At 39.2% G+C, this 20601-nt stretch overlaps 1 protein-coding gene across 50 annotated transcripts in view; it reads right to left on the reverse strand.

Annotated features, from left to right (window-relative positions):
* Positions 1-1322: 1322 nt before the first annotated feature.
* Positions 1323-20601, reverse strand: part of LOC131678384 (zinc finger protein 420) — a 101627-nt gene continuing 82348 nt past the window's right edge. For 47 of the 50 annotated variants that reach the window (XM_058958472.1, XM_058958473.1, XM_058958474.1 and 44 more), the window contains 2 exons: positions 16596-16945; positions 1323-15583 (listed from right to left, as the gene is read on the reverse strand). In XM_058958472.1, the coding sequence (XP_058814455.1) occupies positions 14985-15583; positions 16596-16945 (949 nt within the window). In that variant the 3' untranslated portion in view covers positions 1323-14984. The remainder of the gene's footprint in view (positions 15584-16595; positions 16946-20601) is intronic. The other 3 variants (XM_058958503.1, XM_058958476.1, XM_058958494.1) reach the window with 3 other exon arrangements.

The following is a 20601-nucleotide window of genomic DNA, read 5'->3' on the forward strand; positions in this document are numbered from 1 at the left end:
ATTGGTCCGCTTCAGACCTAGGAGACAAAAGGAGATTAGGAAGTGACAGAAGCGGATGCAATACAAAATTTGCCAGTATGACATAGACCCCAAGGCGATGGTAGGTTGATTTTCCATAGAATTAGACAGACTAGATGACAACGACGTTAGACGCTTATGCCAAATAGTAGGTATGTATGAATGTAAGCCCGTATGTATGACTGTATGTATGGATGTGTGTAGGAGCAGTGTATCCCTGAGCTTGGAATGGAAAGACAGCTGAGCCGCCAATACGCTCATAAGAAGTCGGGTGCGCGGTCATAGGTGTGATCATAAAACACTGCACACACTGTTAAGTGTAACGGTGAGACGGTAGGTATACAGTTATTGCACATAGGTTGCAGAAATAGGTTGTTGATACAGCCCGATTGCACACTGATAAATAACAATAACAATGATAAGAGAGCTAGCAAGAATTCCATTATCGAACACGGTTTTTCACTCGCGTTATCGTGAGGGGCCTTGGCGCGGTAGATCTTCTGTGCCGGGGCGGAATCCGTACCAGAGCTTAAAAAAGTTGACATCGCTGCATGAACTTGAAAGAAAACAAAATTTAATTCATGCCCGCAGCGATGAATGAAATTTTTGGTTCGTTTCCATCGTCATTCGTTCTCCCGACGCAGCGCTTTCAGGTACGGACATGTTCGGTTTCAGAAGCAAATTGAATTATATTTCTACGCTAGCTCTGAAAGGGATTATTGATCAAAAGTGCACCAAATATAGATTACGCAGTTCACTTATGCTCGAAAATGTAGAAAATACTAACTTCTGCCTTCAAACTATCGACATAATAACAAATGAATGCTTTGGTTGGTGAATGAATTTATATTTCCTCTGCACTCAAGCATTCGATTCTGCATGAAATTTCAGTCAGTTGGAAAGTGAATGAATGAGGGATGCGTTGAATCTGAATGTCGGTTTCGGTAAATGCAAGCAGAAATAGGTAACTGATTTTGAAATTTCATAACACTGATCCGTACAATCCATCTTGGTAAAATCGAATATCCAACGGTTTGAATATTCCGAGCTCTCGTTGGTACTGTTTCAGTTTCGTAAGCACCGAGCCAAGCCCCAACGAGTGCTCATCGATGTTTCTCTTGTTAATCCGTCAACGAATCAGGTCCAGTACCTACGATTCTCGACTTTTATCAAGCCCTTCATTCGCTTTCCAACGTCGCGTTCTAGCGATATTTGATGTTTTATTTTGCAATTGAAGAAATAGGGAACCAGGCGTAAGTATTGGGATATCAGACTTGTTCTTTCATTGAGTAAAAGACCGAAAATTTTTGAAACTACTTTATATTCAAAACATTTATTAATTTTGATAATATAATTTATAGTTTGAAACATTAAGGATACATTATACTGGCTGTATTTTTGTTTTACAATAAACAAAAGCTATAAACTAAGAGCAAAGGATCATTTGTCGTCAAAAGTATTTTGTGTGCTGGTTTGTCGGTGTTCACTTCCGTTAAAGTTCACAAACGTTTTCTTACTTTCACGTGTATATGTGTGTGTGTTTGTGGATTTTTATGCGGGTTGAGAGGGTGAACATATAATCAAAATAGAAATTATGGGGTATGGAGCGAATTTCTATGCGATTTTTCGATTAGTTTCATTTCTTTTGTTTTGTTAATTTATTATTATCTCTCTGCACAATCGTTTTAGTTTGTGTGTAAAAAAGAGCAAAAAAGCTGAAATTATATTTGCTTCACTTTCTGTGGTTGCTGTAAATGTAAAATGTATGGAAATCATATCATTCGCACGCTAGTTTGTGTAGGGATTGTATTTTCTTTTTCTCTTTTTGTGTGTGTGTGTGTGTGCAATGTAATTTTGCGCAGCATGCTACTATTTATTGTTGCTTTACACGCCCTGTCACATTTACACGTATATTATCGCTTCCTTTCATCAATGTTCTCTCGTCCCAGGGGGGCTTTGTTTTCGGATGCAGAAAGTAATGGTCCCTAGATCGAGCTGTGTCCATGTGTATTTGTGTGGACTAGTGAAATCGGCTCAATTTGGGTTGAGGTTTTAAACACCTTCACAGCATTCCCGCCTTGCTAAAGTTAATTTGTACGGTGTGAAGGGTTGCGCGATTTCTGTGATTTTTCATACTCTGAACGTTTTTTTTTTTTCATTTACAAAAAATGGCATTTATTTGCATTTATAAACACCGATTTACACTAGTACACTTCTAACTGGTACCGTTTAGTTTTGCCTTCATTCTTATCATAAGTACGGACGTTGGTGCGATTTTATCTGTGTGTCCCTTTGTCTAATAGGAAATAGGAATCGACTATTTTCTGCATCTTCTTAACGCACTCGTTTTCACTATTGTTTTGTTTATGGAGGACATTGTGGTTCATATTGTTGATTTGTTATCTCCTTAATAAATTATATGAACTTTCTCAGCGCTAAACCTAAAGTAATGCGTGTTATCAGAGTTATACTAAAATATAAAAATAAAACAAAATATTAAAAATAAGGAAAATCTATATAGGTTTTTCTTCTTACAAATGTAATAAATAAATGTTATCATTAATTGCATCATAATCTGCTGAACGCAATAATAATTTTAGTTTCGAATTTTCCGTTAGTTTTGCCCTTACAGTAAACCTTCTGCGTAATTTTATATGTTCGACCTAAACTTGCTCGCTTACGATATATCGCTACTTTTAGTTTATTTCCATATTAACACTTGATTTTGTTTTATTTTCCTTCGAACTCCTAATGCCGAATTTGCCTGTTCTTTATCCTAAAATACGCTTGCCTTTTTTATTTTGCCACGAAACTGCATCTAATCTTGTATCACCGAGAAAATCTGGTTAGAGCCTGCAAATTTTCAATTTTCTGGTTCCGCTGAACTGTGCCGTCCTGGCTCCGATACGCGAGAACGCACGCAGGCGCTCTCGCGCACTTTTCCTGATCCTCAATTTAATGTAAATTAAAAAAATAACCTTCAATAGAAAATTCGTATAAAATGCAGCTTAGCTGCACGTGATTTGTTTTCAGTAGTCATAAAGATTTTCCACTTATTCACGATTTGTTTCACATTTTTTCCGTTTCACTTTTCTGAAAAAATTGTAAATAAAATTTCTTCTTTTTGTTGTATATACAGCATTCACCTTCTCTCCTGTGTTTCGCTCTCATGTTTTTTTGTTATCACTTCGTTTATCAGATTTTTGCTTAATTCTTATTCTGGTTTATTTTTTCCGCTTTTCGTCGCGCTCCTAAAAATCAAAAACGTAATTTTTTAAAACCTGCGTGTATCTGCGCGCTGCTGTTGCTTCCTGGAGCTTACCCAGCCGTTGCGTAAAATTTTGACCCTCAACGTAAAGGAGTGAATATAATTTTAATTTCAAATTTCGTCCCAAAACATGTGTACAATTTTGCGTTCCATCCATGTGTGTTTAAATTTCCTGGCTGTTTTTTTTATTTTGCATGCTATATCTCAGACACATACCTAAACGTTCTTTTTTGTCACGGCTAAATTTCTAATACTAAATGTGTGTTCTCCATTGTTGTCATCTCCACTACTGCAGTTATGTTATTTGCGCTCCGTCAACGCTTGGTTTTGTGTGTGTGTGTGATTCTAACCTTTCTCTTCATCTTTTTTCGCCTTATATACATTTACTATAACATCTTATACAACAAAATAGTTTTCACTTTTTCTTTCCCTAAATTAAGAAAAAAAACTGCTGTGTCTATTTCTCTGCGTGTTTAATGATTTTGTCTGTGACCTCTTTAGCTTTAATAATTAATAAAGTGCTCTTTTCTGCTTTCGTCATTTTGATTACACAGAATAATAAACAAAGAATCAAGGGAAACAATTCACATAAAAAGTAATAGTGTTATACTTTGTTGCTTTCCACGTTTTTTTTGGTTGTCTTGTTTTTCTTGAATTTTGGACAACTACCACTAAATAGTATATTTATGGATAATAAATGTTCCTGAATCTTCTGTTTTCATTATGCTCCTATTTGCTTTGATGAATTTTGATCCTTAAGAGATAGTAATGCTAGATGGGCGTAGATGATGTTGTGGTGAATAGTTGTAACTCTTTCCTATTATGCCGCGTGGTGTATTTTTTGCATGTAGTTGTGGTTGTGGGGGTATGATTTCGTTTCTGTTTTCGCACTGCTCATCAAGTTGTGTTCAATTCAAAAACCTCTTAAATGTATTTGTATTCTCAAGGTGCCTCAATGTAAAAAACCAGAATTGTTCTGCCGTTTGAGTGAAAACCAAAGATTGTCGGTTAGTGGAACTCAAAAAATGTGCTGTTTTGTGGTGAAAACGAACTTCAATGCGGTTTGCTGCTGTTGTGGTTGTGATAGCTGGCTATGCTGCTGTATATATCTGATTTATGTTGCTGATTCGCTAAAACTTGGTATTGGTTTTTCTGTTTACTTGTATTGGAAATCAAAAGCGTTAAAAATTCTTCTTCCAAAGTTGGTTTACTTCATTGTTTAGCTCGAATATGAATAGTGTCCTTTTTTCGTGCTAGGGATGTAAGTTATTCCGCCGAAAGGGTTCCCTTCGTTCGGGTTTCCTGTAACTAGGCTGTAAATTATTATCCTTTTTAGTTTGTCGTAAAGGAGCTGCTAAAATGACTAGAAAGTAGTGATAAGTCTTTCAGAAGTTCCTGGCATATTACAGCGCATTTCAACGATGTGGTAGGCACGGTAGACGGGTGCGTTTTGTGTGAACGTTGGCATGATGTTTATAATTGGTTTTACTAAAATTATCCAGATGCACAGTTTAAAAGTTTAGAATTGCCGAGATTTTTTTTGTATTGGGTGCACATATTTTATTCATTTTTTATTTTACAATCTTTTCGATGAAGTAAAACGAATTAAAAAAAATCTCATGAAAGTCATTATGTTCCATGAGTTTATTCAAACATTATAGTGATTATGTAAAAAAATCGTGGTCGACAAATTATTAGTATTTGTTACTCAATTTCCAAATATAATTACAAAATAATTCAAAACAATTCTCAGGAAGAAATTTTTTGCGAAGCTTGATTTCAGAGACTAGAACATTGGTGTGAAATACCCACGTCCGCGTGAATTCACCACAACCGACATGTCACTTCAAAGCCTCTCTCATTAATTCACTTGCAAGCTGCCCGAAGTTTCAGAGTCGAATGCCTTCAGTTCATTAGATATATCAGGTAAACTCGCTCTTATTTACTCCGTTTTGCAACTAGAAGAAAAAAAGGAGAAGTAATGAATACAGAAACAGAAATTCCAATTTCTCTTGGTACTGGAACAAACATATAATTTAATTCACCTGCCAAAATATTCATTTGTTATATTCCAACAGATTGGAGGCAGAAAAAGGCAGCATTTACATTACCAAGCGTAAAAAACTGTGCCATCCATGTTCACTGAATTTTTCCTCGATAATCCATCTTAAAGTGGCATGGTTGCAAAATTTACTTTGCAAAGTTGCATGTTGAAGTTGACCCGAAAATAATTGAATGGCTGCGGTGCACCGACCAAATCAGTGATGAAGCAAACAAACAAAAGACCTTCATCTCAGTAGGACATGAATTGAAATTCGTACCTCTGTCAAGTTCACTCGAAGATGTAAACTATTCGGATATCTGGACTATAGAATCGTAAAGACGAATGGAACAATAAATTAACTAACAAAACAATTCATATTGAGCATTAAAATTCTAAAACGGTGTGATTTAGAAGATCAGCATAAAGTCATTTGGAATAATAGCTGAATGGTCATTTGGCATTATCCCTGATTCAATTTTTTCAGTAACTAGGAACTGATTGTTAAAAAAATGTAGCTAAAAATGCCACAGCGCATTTTATTTGATTTGTAATTTATATTTAACAATCCGTATTATTATTCAACAGGAAGCCAAACTATGTCGCCATTCACCTCTGATACAGAACTACCATCCCTTACCTCACCCGCGGTGCCAACCAGGGTACGAGTCACCTTATGCCGTTTTAGCTTGGACCCGAAGCTAGGTCGGGTTCTTACCCCAATCACTCAGTTCATATATACAGCGAAGGGCAATAGCTGCATTAGTGATGATCTGTAGGTCGTATTCTGACAGGGAAGTGGAACAAAGGACACGCTCTTGGATCTTTATATCCGTCATACAAAAGTTAAACTTTTGGTACAGTTGATGTTCATTTTGGGCAGCTCAAAATTATTTCATATTCTCTTCACAAATATAATCAAGTTTTCTGTTGCAGCTTCAGTTCGGTACTACCTTCGATTATGTCATTCTTTTACTCTACTCTACTCGACTACGTCATTCTTTTCTCTACTTCTGTAAAAAATCCTTGAAAAAATATCGATTGGGTATGTTTCAATGCATTTTCTCGCTATTGAACGCGAAGTTCAAGCTGAAGTGTAAATAAGAAGCAACACTCCTGATGGCCGGCTGTCCGGAATTTACGTTGCTAGTTTAAAATTCTCTTTTACAGTGTTCAGTTACCTTGAAAATGGCACATTATCTTGACTAATTTCATTATTCATCCTCACAAAAATTAAAAATCCAGTCATGATTTCAGCGCCCTTTAAGACTGGCGTCATTGGAGGGGGCAAACGCGGACAATCACACGCTGCGGCTCTGGGCATACTATCCACATGTATCAAGTTGGTAGTTGAATTAATTTTACAGGACAGTCTCAATTTTTTTTCCTGATAACGAAATAAAAAAATGGTTGCGATTCACAAAATAACATTATTTAGTTATTGTTGTATGGTAGGAAATTATATTCACGCATTATTATAAGGTACATTGTTCATGAGCCCGTTTTCCTCCTATCACCAAAACCCATCCGAGATTTGATTCATGGTTTGCCGTTCCGTCATATGAGGCATTTATGTTTTTGTTCTAGCGTGGATTCGACGTCCGACAAAATCATCGACTCAGTCCAAACATCAAACGAATATGATTAACGAAACACGTTCGTCTGACAGATTCTTCTGTTCGCGGAAGGATGAAGACACCTGTAAATTGTCAGACAAACGTCTCATGGAAAGGCTACACAGATTGATTTGTGAATCAATTGCACTTTAGACGTTACAATCGACAGACAGAATCGTTTGTTTTGTAAAATTATTTTGGATATAAAAACAATCTGAATTCCAATCAAATTCCCGGCGCTTTATGTGGAGGTCGCAACATAAGGTTTGCTGCAAGGCTTTTGAAAATTTAAGATTCCATATGGAACCGTTGTATTCAGTCCTTTTATCCGGAGCTATAGGTCCGATTCGATGGAAATCCTTCAGTGTAAAGTGTAATATACATGTTGGATTCCGTCGGAAAACTGTTGGAGTGATCCTGCGCAGGCTTACCAAGTACACGGAAAGTGAGAACGATCTTTCCAACAGTGGATGTCATCCCAATGATGTTGGCGAATGTATAAACATCAATTCTCCGGTACGGTAGTCCGGCGTGATTTCCAACAATAAAAACGAGAAGAAACAAGTCGTGTTTGAACGGCATGTTCAGGCAGACTTCCCAAATGAACATCGAACACCATGTTCGCTCTAGTTCTGTGCTCATCTTAAACCCACATTTCGTGTGCAAACTCGAACGCGCTAATGCGTACCAAAACACGTACACATGTTCGTCTGCACAACCGAACCCCATGTACGTACGCGGTGTTCGTACACACAGCTTCTTGACACTAGTTTTCTCTTTCTATCACTCATCATCACTAGTGTTGACTCATTCTGTTTGTGTGTGCCTTTCTTGTGTACGCACACGGTGTACGTACACGGTGTTTAAACCTAAGTTTGCCCATCGTTCGCTTGGGTTCGGTGTTCGAGGCGAACCTGTACACAAAGGCAAAGCAAGTTTGAGGTTGAACGCCTGCACGAAATTTTGCACACAGGTGCAAACTTATCGATGTTCATGGGAAGACTGTGTTCAGGTTATTGTGCGTGAGGATGACTAGCGCCTAACAGATCATATCATTAAAAATGGCCTGTCTCATTACCAAATTGATATCCATTGTATTGACGAGGAATGCTTCCGCACGAAGTAAACCATCTATAAAACGCTCCTTAAACCGGTTGCTCTCTACGGCTACGAAACTTGGACTAGGCTCTAGGGGCAGATCACTCTAAGAATGTACAATAAATTTGCATCAAATAGAAAAAAATGCATCTAATTTCCATTTTTGATTTTTAAAAATGCATCACTTGTGATCTACCCCTAGACTAGGCTGGCGGTGGACTAAGTCGTTTTTAGTGTTGTCGAATGGAAGGTTACGATCTACGATGGGCTACAGATGGAATACAGAATAAGCAGACGGCGAATGGACCAAGAATTTTGATCATGAATTGACCAAAGGGCCGAAGTCACAATGATATCGAACAGAGAAAGATAGCTTTAAAAATTTGCTTCAGAAAATTAAATCGTATTTTAACAGTGTTTGCATACTGCGCTTTCAAATATATTGAAACACTTTGAAACAATACTAGTTTTCGGAAGCATAACTAAAATGTTTTATATAATAACGTTTTCGTTGATAAAATTGAAAAAAAAATTATTTCGCCGAGTGTTATGAAATGTTGATTAGGTCATTTTCGAGTCGCCCTCTTGTTTTGACGACTCTCAATTTCGCCCTGCACTGTCGCCAGAAAACAAAAATCAAATGTGGCTTTTGCCGTTTTTGTTTAGGGCGATTCTGTTTACCGACCTTGTAAACAACGATGCTGTCAATTTCGCCCGTATACACTACCTTAGAAATGCAGAGGCGTAACTGCCTGGCGGTTCGTTTACAGTTGAAAGTCGGATCCGCCGTTTTGTTTTTTATTGATTTTCATGAAGTGTGAAATATTTATAAATGAGTTTTTTATATTTTTATGAAGTATTTTTACTCCTCTTTAAGATATTGATCAAATTTCCGTTTGTGTACATTTGTTATTTAGGCCCATTTGTCGGTTCACGATCGAATTGCTACAGTTACTTATAGAACCACCCCTCGCCCGCACAGCAAAAATTGGACTGTAGTGGTGAGTCAGAATGGCGATCAAAATGATTCTCGAAAATACATACTGTCGTGGTACAGTGTCCGATATTTTTAGGCTAGGCGTAAATCTGAAATTTGAAATTCGACCCGAGTCACCAAAATGTGGCATAACTTTAAACGACTGTAGCGCTGTTAATTGTTGATGGATTTGCGTCATTAAATCACCACTCGATTCAGAAACTCCAGCTTAAAAACTGATTGTTACTTTGTTTTGATATTTCAACTGAACCAAATCTCTGTTTTGGTAGACACATTGTGAAAATGTGAGAAAACAAAGTTTTCGCTTACACTTTGTTAATTGTTGATGGATTTTTATAATTCAAACATTAATCGATTCAGACAATTATGAGTAAAATGTTATCAATTTATTTGTGTTTTAATAGTACAGTATCGAAAAAACCGCAAATCTGCAAAAGTAGGCAAAACAAATACATTTTTCACAAACTTGCACAAGGCTTTTCCTATTACAGACACTTATAAGTGGTCGGTGTTAAATCAGACCGGACCAAGTCGCAAAACATCAAAAAATGAGATGATATCACTGGACAAAAAATTTCGTCAGCTACATTTGCCTTTTGTCAGATTTGAAATATGTAACAATAAACAAGAATCATGGCACAAATTAATTGCCAATCATAATGTAAAGGATGCTGCGATTCAAACTTTAAACTCATTTTTCTCGAAATCAATATTTTGTCACTTAGTCCGGTCTGACGTAACACCGACCAAGTGTCATACAAATTTCATCGCTAGATATAAAAGAAATGTTGCTGTTCGAATTCTTTCATTGCGATAGCAGAATAAGTAAGATTATTGCTACTGCTGTTGATAGGATTGTTGTTCCATCTCACATTTGACATGAGCCACGGAAGGGGAACGTTCGTAGGGTTTTGCTGTATGTAGATTCAAGTGATTGTGGCGTAATAGAATCCAGATGACGCATTGCTTGTGTATACTGTGCGTATGAGCCGTGTCGACCAGGTTCGATTCGTTTCATAGAATTATCCACCCGAATCACAAAACCTAGTTATCAGCAAACATTCGTCAGTGTGTACTGCAAGGATTTTGAAGTTCGTAGGCTTAAACATACAAATTTCACGCTACCATGGTCGACTATGATGAGCGGTCTGTTCATCCGTTTGAGCACACCATATTAAAATACATAGTTGCATTTCAACATACAAATATCTGTCAAACCAGATGGTAAGTATTGACGGAATGCTCCTTCCGATAATGCAATACAATTTAATGATAGGATAATATATGGTGAACTCTTGTTTGAAAATTGGGCGCTTCCACAAGAAAAAATTGGATCTAAACCGGACATTTCGCAAACAGAAAACGTGTCAGTGTAATCATGAAGTAAGATAATTTGCGCTGAAACGCAGTACGCTATGGGACCGGTGTGGTTATATCCATGATTTGAATGAAAAATGACCATATAACAGTACTAACAACATTAACAATAAATACACTGCCTACAAGGGACCATTTATAAATTACGTAACACGTTGGGGGGAGGGGTACGACAAGCTGTGACATGTTGTGACATATGGGGGAGGGGGAGTAAGCTAGATCGCTACGTAACACGTTTTCACTGAACATTATTTTTTTCGAAGAGTTTGTTACGTAATAGGGGAGGGGAAGATAAATAAATTTGTGACAATTTGTTACATAGAGGGAGAAGGGAGTCAACTTTGGGCAATTTTAGCGTTACGTAATTTATAAATGATCCCTAATCACATATTTGTCTATCTATCTACATGGGACTTCCAATTATAAGTAGTGCATACAAATTATGTTATTCTAACATCGAGTTCATCATAGGAATAGATCAAATGACACCGTAATACTTGTTTGGAACCATTTTGTATGGATAAGATATGCACGAACAGCGGGCAAGCCGACAAACTGAGTTTATTGGGATATGAAATACGCTAAACGGCAACAGTCCAATATCCTTCGAATTATAATAGAAGGGAAAGATTAATAAAAAAGATAGATATTTTTCGTGGATAAAAATTTTATCCACGAAAAATATCTACCCGTAAACTTACCACATTGCAAAAAGCGTATGTGTAATCTATTTCCAACCATCAGAGGCATCGGACTCATCAACAAAACGTGATAATTCGGCCTAACACGGTCGTCATTGACTTCAGGTTTTTTTCGCATAGGACCGAGTATTCGTTATGTGAAACATTTGCTGAAGGTGAAAATTCAGCATCGGTTTTCGGAAGTCACTTTCATCCAGGTGGAGTACGTCAAACACGCGGTGCTGATAACCTTCAAAAAATTCGTTCAGACGAAAAGATGCATTTCGAAGAACAACTCAAAACACGTGCTTGTTTGTAACAAGGTTAAAATCAAGATTCCTTTATATGTGGATAATGGAAATATTGAAATCAAATTACATGATTCATGTCGTATTGCGAAGAAGTGGACAACCAGAAATCGTTGAGGAAAGGTAGAAATGTCAACACCCAGGCTCCAATATTTCTACCTGAACCACAAACGGTTGCAAAGTTTGTGGCAGCTGTTCAGGCAATAATGACAACTGCAAAAGCTACGGCAAGCACTTCAAACACAGCAACAACTACCACCAGTAAAGAAGCAACCACCAAAGATGGAGAGTTCACACTCGTGACCCGCGTGCGCAGGAAGCCAGGAAGAACATCTAATCGCCAGTATCAAGGCAGTAGTCAAGAAAATGATACGGTCGTAAACGACAAAGAGAGAGACATGGATGGCGAAGTTGGCGAGAAAACGAACATTTTCCCGCCGCGAAAAAAGATCTCCGCTCGCAGTGGCAGGTTGCGCACACGGGATTTTACACGGCTCTAAATAAAAATATTTGTCATTTTTAATTTTTACGTCTTGTAAATATGTAAAAGACCCACGGCTGCTTTAAGCTAACGCATTGCGCCGTGTCAAAAAATCAAATAATGTAGCATTTTGAGCTGCAGTTCCACTAAAATGTGTCTTCTCCAACAATTCTCCACCAACGAACTGTCCATTTGATGCCAATAAGCTATCGCACAGCATTCACACAATGTACGCGCAACCGACTGCACTGCCCTGGCCATAATGACACCTGCGAGTCTACTATACCTTTGTCTCTAAGTTCCTAACCCTACTATTGACTAACTCGGAAATAGAGTGCGTTGAAACGCGCTAAATATGTCCAGACTATGGGTCAGCTCGAAACATTGGTCGCCAAAAAGATGTTTTCATTTCTTCTTTGTGCTTCGTATATAGTTCTTGTGACGCAAAAAATAATATATCTAGAAAACAAATCCTGCATCGGGTGCACAAAAACATTGCATGAGTATTTGTATTTGATTGTAGGTAGTTCAACAGAATAGAAACTAAAATGAAATCAATTAAAGCGGTAGAATGAATATTCAGCTGTTCATTTGTGTGCTGTTTCGTAGCAGATCGGCAAACGGCGGACCTCACTTTTTCGCTTCTGGTAGCAGCAACAAAAACCGCGAGATCCCCCCGTGTGTAGATCCTCTCTTTCCTGTTTTAGTCTGCTATTGTCTTGTTCAGAAGAGAAATCCAACTGTTTGGTTGTGTGAGGGTTGCTATCTCCATTACGGTGGTTCTGTACGGTTTTAATTTGTTAGTCATTTGTTACTTTATTGTAGTATTGTTGGTTGTATACAATACGAAAAACTATGTTAAAACAGAAAAGCTTCAGTTAAACAAACTCAACTCGAAAATCAAACTGTCTACAACGGTTGCTGCTTTGAAACACTCCGATTTTAGCTGTGGGGAGTTCAAACTGTGTTTTGCTGCTACTTGAGTTGTCCCTATCAAAGTTCGTTACGACCAATATTATACTGCCTGCTTAGTAAAGGTTTGTGGACATGTTCATTTACATTTATAGGTTCTCTGTCTTTCTCAGTAATCTGTTATCGTTATCAGAAGAAGAATCTTTTCCTGACTATTTATTCTGTATGAATTAAAATTAGTATAGTTTGTAGCTGGTTAGGTTGGCACCGGTCGAGCTAGCGTGGTCTGAGAGTTGCATATTTTTGTATTTTGTCCGAGGACAATCCTTCCGACCCACCCGACCGGAACGGTTCCATTTTCAGAGTTATATTCTATTGCGTAATATGAGTGTGTTTGTGGATAAAACTGGTTACTATTGTTTATAGATGCTATGGAACTATTGTTAAGTTATGGTTAAATAAAACAAGGGTGGCGAATTTTTGGGACACGTTCCTTTTTGTTCGGATTCGTCAAAGTGCCGCAAAAATCCACCGGCCCTCGGCATGCTATTTTTCTTGTTTGTTGATAGAAATGAAAACTTTCTATTGTAGAAAAACAGAAAAATCTCTCAATCGCGCGCTCTCTTTCTCTCTCATAATAAATCAGTGTAGTACCTCTCACTTTATTACAATACAAAAAACACACAAGACATAGAAAAATAATTGTTTTGCTGTTTTCTTGTTTTGGTTTGCGTCCGGTTTTATTATTACATCTGTGGTTGTTGTGGTTGATTGGAATCTATTGTGTATGTTGCACTGCTACGAGTGCTCGGTTCTGCGTGGAATTTGCGGTTTGATTATTGATAGTATGGTTTCTCTGTGTGGAATAATCCCGATTCAGTGTACCTTTTGTGGTGGAAATGTTTGAATGTTAGTTGTCCCTATTGAATAGATTTGCGTGAGCGAGTGAAAGTTCTGTAAGTAGGCGTGGCTATTACAACAGTTGTGACAAGTTATTTCCCATGTCTAGGTTTTGTTTATGGCGGCAGCATTTATGGCGACTGTTTAACTAGTTACCGAGCGTAGAAGATGAAGTATGAGATGTTGGATGGAAAACATGCACGTTTTTTTATCGCAGTAAAATTTCTCGCGTTTATGGTGCTCTTAGTTTCCAAACGATTATTTGTTATCTTTGTTTCTACTATTAATAGTTACTGTGTAATGTTGTACTATTCATTTAGCGATGCCATTGCTCGCAATCGCTATTGTGTTTTTGTTTGTTTTCCTCTTCTCTCCGTTCAGGTTCGAATAGAGCTTGTTTCCTATCTCTTTATGACCTTGTTCCGAAAATGTTTCATTTTGTGACCAGCAACTTTCGGTTTTGTTTACGTTTCTCTCGATCCGTTCTGATTAACTTCCATTTATCAACTGCGGGGTAAAATCAATTACTATTTGTTTATTTCACCTATTTCAACAATTTGCTTATTTGCTTAAGTATTGATTTCTATGATCATCTTGTAATAGCTTTACCTAAGGGTTTTCTGGTTTCTCTTATTCACTGTGTTTGCTTTATAACGGTGTGTCTGTTGTGTTTCTATCACGTCTGGGCTGCGCTGTTTCCACGTATCGAACAAAAAAGAACGTTTTAAACAGTCGGATTGGTTGTTTTGCTTGCAATTTCTCTTTCACTACAATATATTTTAATATTCCCAATTTAGATTAATTTCTTGTTTCTTTTCTCTAAATTACCATTAGTTTGTGTTTGTTTTCAACTTGCTGTTTTTTATTGTTTTTATATTTTCAATTATTACTTTTAGTTAGTTTTTCATCGATATTTGATATCGATCAATGTTTTATTTTTCTTATTATTGTTTCCTTCCACTTGTATGTGTGTATATAATTGTATAAATACATACATGCTTCTTTTAGTACTTGTTTTGTTGTTGTCGCATACATGTTTCCACTATGTATATTACTGGTTACGAGTAAGATTCGTCCTATATTGTTTTAAAAACTACTAATTGCAAATCTGTACTGTTTATCCACTGTTGCTGCGGTATCCCAAACAAGGCGTGGCACACCTTCTTTGCGTGTCTGTGTGAGTGTGTTTATGTGTGTTGTGGCTACAAACGTGTCAACGTGTTGCTTCCTGAAGATCCGCTAGTTAGTTGAGGGCGGAAGCGACAGCGGCGGCTACATCGAGGTTATTTCAATATACCACCGAGTGCTCCTCCGACTGGCCCGCATTCAGGTGGTGCATCTGTATCGTACCCACCCGATTGTTGAGCCCATCCGGCATTGGATTAATTGTGCCAGCGTGGGTTATAATAGTAACCGGGACCGTATGGTGTTGTGGTGGCAGGGGTCCAGTTGGGCCCGGGCCCGGCTGCTGCTGCTGTTGGTTTTCCGGGGGGCCCTGGGGGACCTGGGGCGGCCCCTGCTGTTGCACCGGATGCTGCTGCTGCGGCGGCGGCGGCGGATGTGATGTACGAGGAGAAGGCTGTGCTCGGCCCGTTGAGGGTGAGGATTGTTGTTGCTGCTGCTGCTGCTGCTGGGCCACCTGGTGGTGGAGGGCGAGTGCTGCCAATTGTTGGGGGTTTGGTGGGGGCAGATGCATCGGTGCGGAGATGTGGTGGTGCAGCTGGTGAGCCTGATGCTGATGGGGAATCGGAAGATGATGTATCTGAGATTTCTGTTCCATTTTCGGTTGAATGTGATGATGCTGCGATGGATGAGTATTGGAGATGATCGATGTGATTGTGGAGGTGGCCTGAGCCGGGGACGTCACCACCGACGTTGGCTGAGATACTGTTTTTGGTTTTCAATTATATGTAGTTATGTTCAACAAAGTGAGTAATGGAGGAACAACGAGAGAAAGAGAAACGATCATTTAGTTCTTAGGGGGAAATTTCCTTGTAACTTTATACTGTTGGCACAGGCTACGGGTACAGCACCGCTGGACCGAGCGTTACAATAAAGTAGAAAAATATCATCCATCTTTTCTTTTCGATTCACATTCAACCGAACCAATGGTCATTGGACTTCATATCAATATAGATATTAGGTAAGCACACTAGCATATAAGCAACATGTTAATACGAGGATCCAATCTTCCAAAACTTTCACACTATACTATTTCTATCATGCGATGTTAGTACACAACTTTTAACCCCTATCACATGCATTCCAAACTAATTCTAAGAGCACCGTGGTCCCTGCCTGAAACTACACATTCTGACGTTATTTGTCATCCTCAACTCCTCAAACACAAGGTTTATTTCGGACACAAAACAAAGCTAAGCGAAGCCTTGGTGCTACGGAGTTAAAATAAAAGAGAAGAAATCTCGTAAAATAGACAGTAATTCTAAATTTCATTTAAAAAATCGAGTCAGAGTAGTTTCACTTTAATGCCTATAAAATCCACACCAAAATTACTGCAAAACTATCCTGACCCGGTTGTAAAAGCAAAATTCGCATAACTTTTGCTGATTCTATTGGTTACAATTACAAATACCTTACTCGATTTCATCTCTGGTTTGCTTTGTTTTTAACCGGACAGGTTCCGAACCCATCAAACCCAATGCAATAGATATATACCGACCAACTGACAAGCAAGTATTATCGCAATGGTTTTGGAAGACCGATCCGTGGTTAAACTGTTTGATTTTTCTACTTCATTGCAACATATGGTTAAACTAAGAAATTATCAACTAATCAAACTAATGCATTAGAACTCAACTCTAACTCTAAACGTTAGCATATCACACGGCGTTAACGAAAACAAGAAAAATAATAGCGAGTAAAAAAAGGATACACTCACAGTACTCACCGGTGGACTTCGGTTCCACCTTGATGTGCGGCAACTTCGGTAGCACCGGTATGACCGCGTCCGGGTGCGTTTTCTTCATATGCCGCAGCATGTTGCCACGCTCAACGTACGACTTGCTGCACTGCGGGCAGTGATGATTCTTCTCCCCGGTATGAGATCGCTGATGGGACACCAGGTGACCCTTGCAGATAAAGTCCTTCGGGCACATGTCGCAGCGGAACGGCCGTTCCATCGGTTGTCCCTTGGTATGGCTACGCGCGTGGAACAGCAGGTTGCCCTTGAGCGGGAACGATTTACCGCACTCATCACACTGGAACGGACGCTCACCTGTGTGCGACCGGCTGCTTGCGGTGCGCGGAAACAGGAGATATGGAAATAGAAAACGCATTAGAAGCTGATTCGATGGGTTTGATTGCTGTCAATAATAATAACTAAACAATAATAAATTGCACTGTAAATATCATCGTGCGAGTTTAAGAATTGTTCAGTGTCCTTACACAAAGACACTCTGGATCAAAATTTTACACCAAAATATCGATCAAGAACTTTTCGATTCAAGCTTTTTTTCAATCAGGAATCTTGTGAATCTACAAGTCTACAGACGTTCATATACCACGCGAACAAAAAAAACCTTCGTTTTCAACCCCTCCGTGAGCAAGCGTGGACAATTTATGTACATGATTCTTACGATGTCCACGTGGACTTCCCAAATTTGTTTTACGGGTAGTAGTCAATGAGGTTGGATTTCCTTCCAACCTACGATTTTGTTGACGATTGCCAAATACTACTTACTGGACTTTGCATCGGAACAATCTTTGACTTAATGCAACAAGCATTAAGAGCTGTCAAACAGTACTGTCGACAAGTTAAATTATCAATTAACCCAAACAAAACGTCAATGATTCTTTTCACCAGGACAGGGTCGTCTATTGCAGTTTTTGATGCTGAGCTAAACTGCCGCTAGAAGCATAATTGTCCCATGTGTATAGGGATTCCCATAGCACATGAGACAGTTATGCTTCTAGCGGCAGTAAAGTGAGCAAATCAAGTCAAACACGTTGGAGTTATATTGGATTCCAAACTGAATTGAGTTCAGAATCAATAAAACGCGCATGGCCTTCGGGCAGTGCAGACAAACTTTTCGAAAGACCTGTGGTCTCAAACCTAAATTAGATTTACACGACAATTGTACGTCCAATACTGTCATAATCTTAAAGGCTAAAATGCCTTGTGTGGTGACAAAGGGGAGAGGTTATGGCGGTCTAGTCAAAACTAAAAGATCTGCAAAGAAAGGCGCTCATGGCGTTCACTGGTGCTCTCACCATAACTCTCACACATACACCACAAACAAGAAGCGCTATCATGTGCATAACGACTGCAGGGTCTTGGAACAGTAACCATATTGATCTTGCTACCAGTCATACACGACTGTGGTCACAAATGGTTATATGGGGTGAAGATATTATTGCGCCCAGCGATGTTACACTCACATGTAGTTTTCCTTACATGACATTCCATGTGAAGATTCGCTCTCGAGAGCAGTGGTTGTCTGGCTATATGGAGAGATAACAACTGACGGTTCTCTGATACAGGGACGTGTCTACCGTCGTGGTATGAGATTGGAAAAATCTCACTCGCTAGGTAGTTACTGTACTGTATTCCAAGCAGATTATGTGCGCGGTACAGTCGACTCTTCGACAGAGCTTGTGCGGCAAAGTTATAAACTTCTGCTCCGATAGTCAGGCTGCAATCAAGGCCCTTAGCTCAGACGATTCACGGTCCAAACTAGTGGATGCGTGCCGATTCCAAATTGAATAACTAAGCATGAATGGACTTATGAATTTGCCAGGGCAAGTGCAGCGATTGACTTCGTTGGCCCTGAGCCCGCCCTACCAATTTCGACAAGTATAAGAGAAAAAATGCGGTCCTGGGTTTCGTCCGCGCAGAAATCTACAAACGTGTCTCCAAACAAAAACGTTTCTAGAACAACCGTGCCCAGTGATTTCGAAAAATCTCCTACATTTTTAGATACTCCACTGAGAGCTTTAACCGGCCACTGCAAACTCCATTACCACATGGCAACTGTTCAGTACGCAAATGCCGTGTCAAATAAACGTATGAAAAAAAAACTGCACCGTGCGCTTAGTTATTTTCGTGTGATCTTTGTTGGTCCGACTACGGAACCTCATATCATGTGATATGTAACTGGCCAGGAGTAGCGTAATTGCGATTTCGAGTCTTCGGTCATCCTTACATAGACGACACCGATTTTAGGTGACTGATACTCAGAGACGGTTGTATACCATTCCCCCGAAAGCCATTTCCCAGAAAGCTATTCCCCAGAATGTACCATTCCCCAGAAAGACATTTCCCAGAATGTACCAATCCCTAGAAAACCATTATCCAGAATGCCCCATTCCCCAGAAAAGTTATGGTTTTTATTTATTAGGCCATTACAAATCTTTTTTAAAAATTATGTCCAAGTACAAATTTTTTTCTGAAGGGGGGGGGGGGGGCAAACAAAAAATAAATATTTATTTTAATAAACACAAATTTTTTTTTCTTTTTACATCTTCTTTCGATTGTTCTCGTGGACGTTTCCGCAGGGTGATTTCGGGTTGAGCTATTTGTTTTACTAGAAAAATTCAAGCAAACATTACTGAATCAATCAAAAGTTCACATAGGAAAGGGATGCTAAAGTTTTCGTTTTAAATAATTTTCCGAACAGTGCAATTTCTAAATTCCCAATAAAAGCTTGAAAGTTCTCTATGAACTTAATGTAAACATTTAAGAGTACATTGAGATATTAACTTTTGGTTGGTTGAATAGTTTTCGTTCCGTTGTGGCGGCACAAGGACCGACTGTACACACAAGGCATGAAAATCGGTCAAAGGTTTTTCATATAAGGAAGACTGTGCAATCACTCTGAAACTCGACTTTTTAAGCTGCACCCGGAGTGTCGAGTGTCATATACCACTAGATTCAGTTCGTCGATATCTGAAAATGTCTGTATGTTTTATAGTATGGTTAAATAGCTTCAAAACTGCATTGGCCCTAGGTGGGACTTTTTTGTGCCTAACCACTACTAACAGTCCTCACTTTTCTTCCTTCCTTTTGTTCCACGAGACTGCATCGAAGCGTTATATCGTGGGGAGGCTGATTCAGTCTTAAGACAAAATGATACATTAGAGCGGTTTAGCTCCGAACACATATCCGGCTAATCGCAGTGGTGAACTTCCGTTAGCCATTTGGCACCCGTTTTTGTGAACCATTTACTTCCTGTTTTCGCGAGCCATCTCAATACCTCGTCGGAAGTTCTCCCAATACCGATGCCTGTTGCGCGAGTCATTTAGCTCCCAGTTTTGTCGCAATCTTCTCGCATAGTCCATAAATCCTACTCAAAGGGCCAACCAGTACTTGGCGAGGACGGTTCGGCGATACCGGATGGAGCGTAGCTTCTGGTTCGCTGCTTCCGGTTCGTTGAAAACTCGACGACCCACCGCTGGTGCTTCACTCGACCTACTCGATCTTGTCCCTGACGGTGAAACTAGTCTGCTCACATGCTTCGGTCCAGCGATTTCCGCTGGTTCGTGGTGCCCAGTACACTGGCGCCTCAAGCAAAGCTGTGGTTGCTCTCACAGCCTTCCCCTTAACATAATCGTCGTGACTTTAAAAGTTCAAGTCGATGATATATTTTCCGACCGCGCTGTCTTTCGGCTGCTAGTCATCACCAACTCTGTTTAATGATGGGCAATCGTCTCCGTGTCGAGTGTCTCCTCTTCTAGCGATTGTCCGATTACTTGGAACACCACATCATCCGTGAAGCCGAAAATCGTTATATCTCTGGGAAGGTTCTGCTTCAATACTCCATCGTACACTGCGTTCCACAGCGTCGAGTCGAGGAACGTCAGTTGTAGTTGTGATTCCCCCTTATCTGTCTCGTAGATCAGTGTTCGGTACTGAAAGTAGCTCTATAATATCCTGCAGAGTTACTCAT

Source organism: Topomyia yanbarensis, chromosome 2 (genome assembly GCF_030247195.1).
Source record: "Topomyia yanbarensis strain Yona2022 chromosome 2, ASM3024719v1, whole genome shotgun sequence".
NCBI lineage: Eukaryota > Metazoa > Arthropoda > Insecta > Diptera > Culicidae > Topomyia > Topomyia yanbarensis.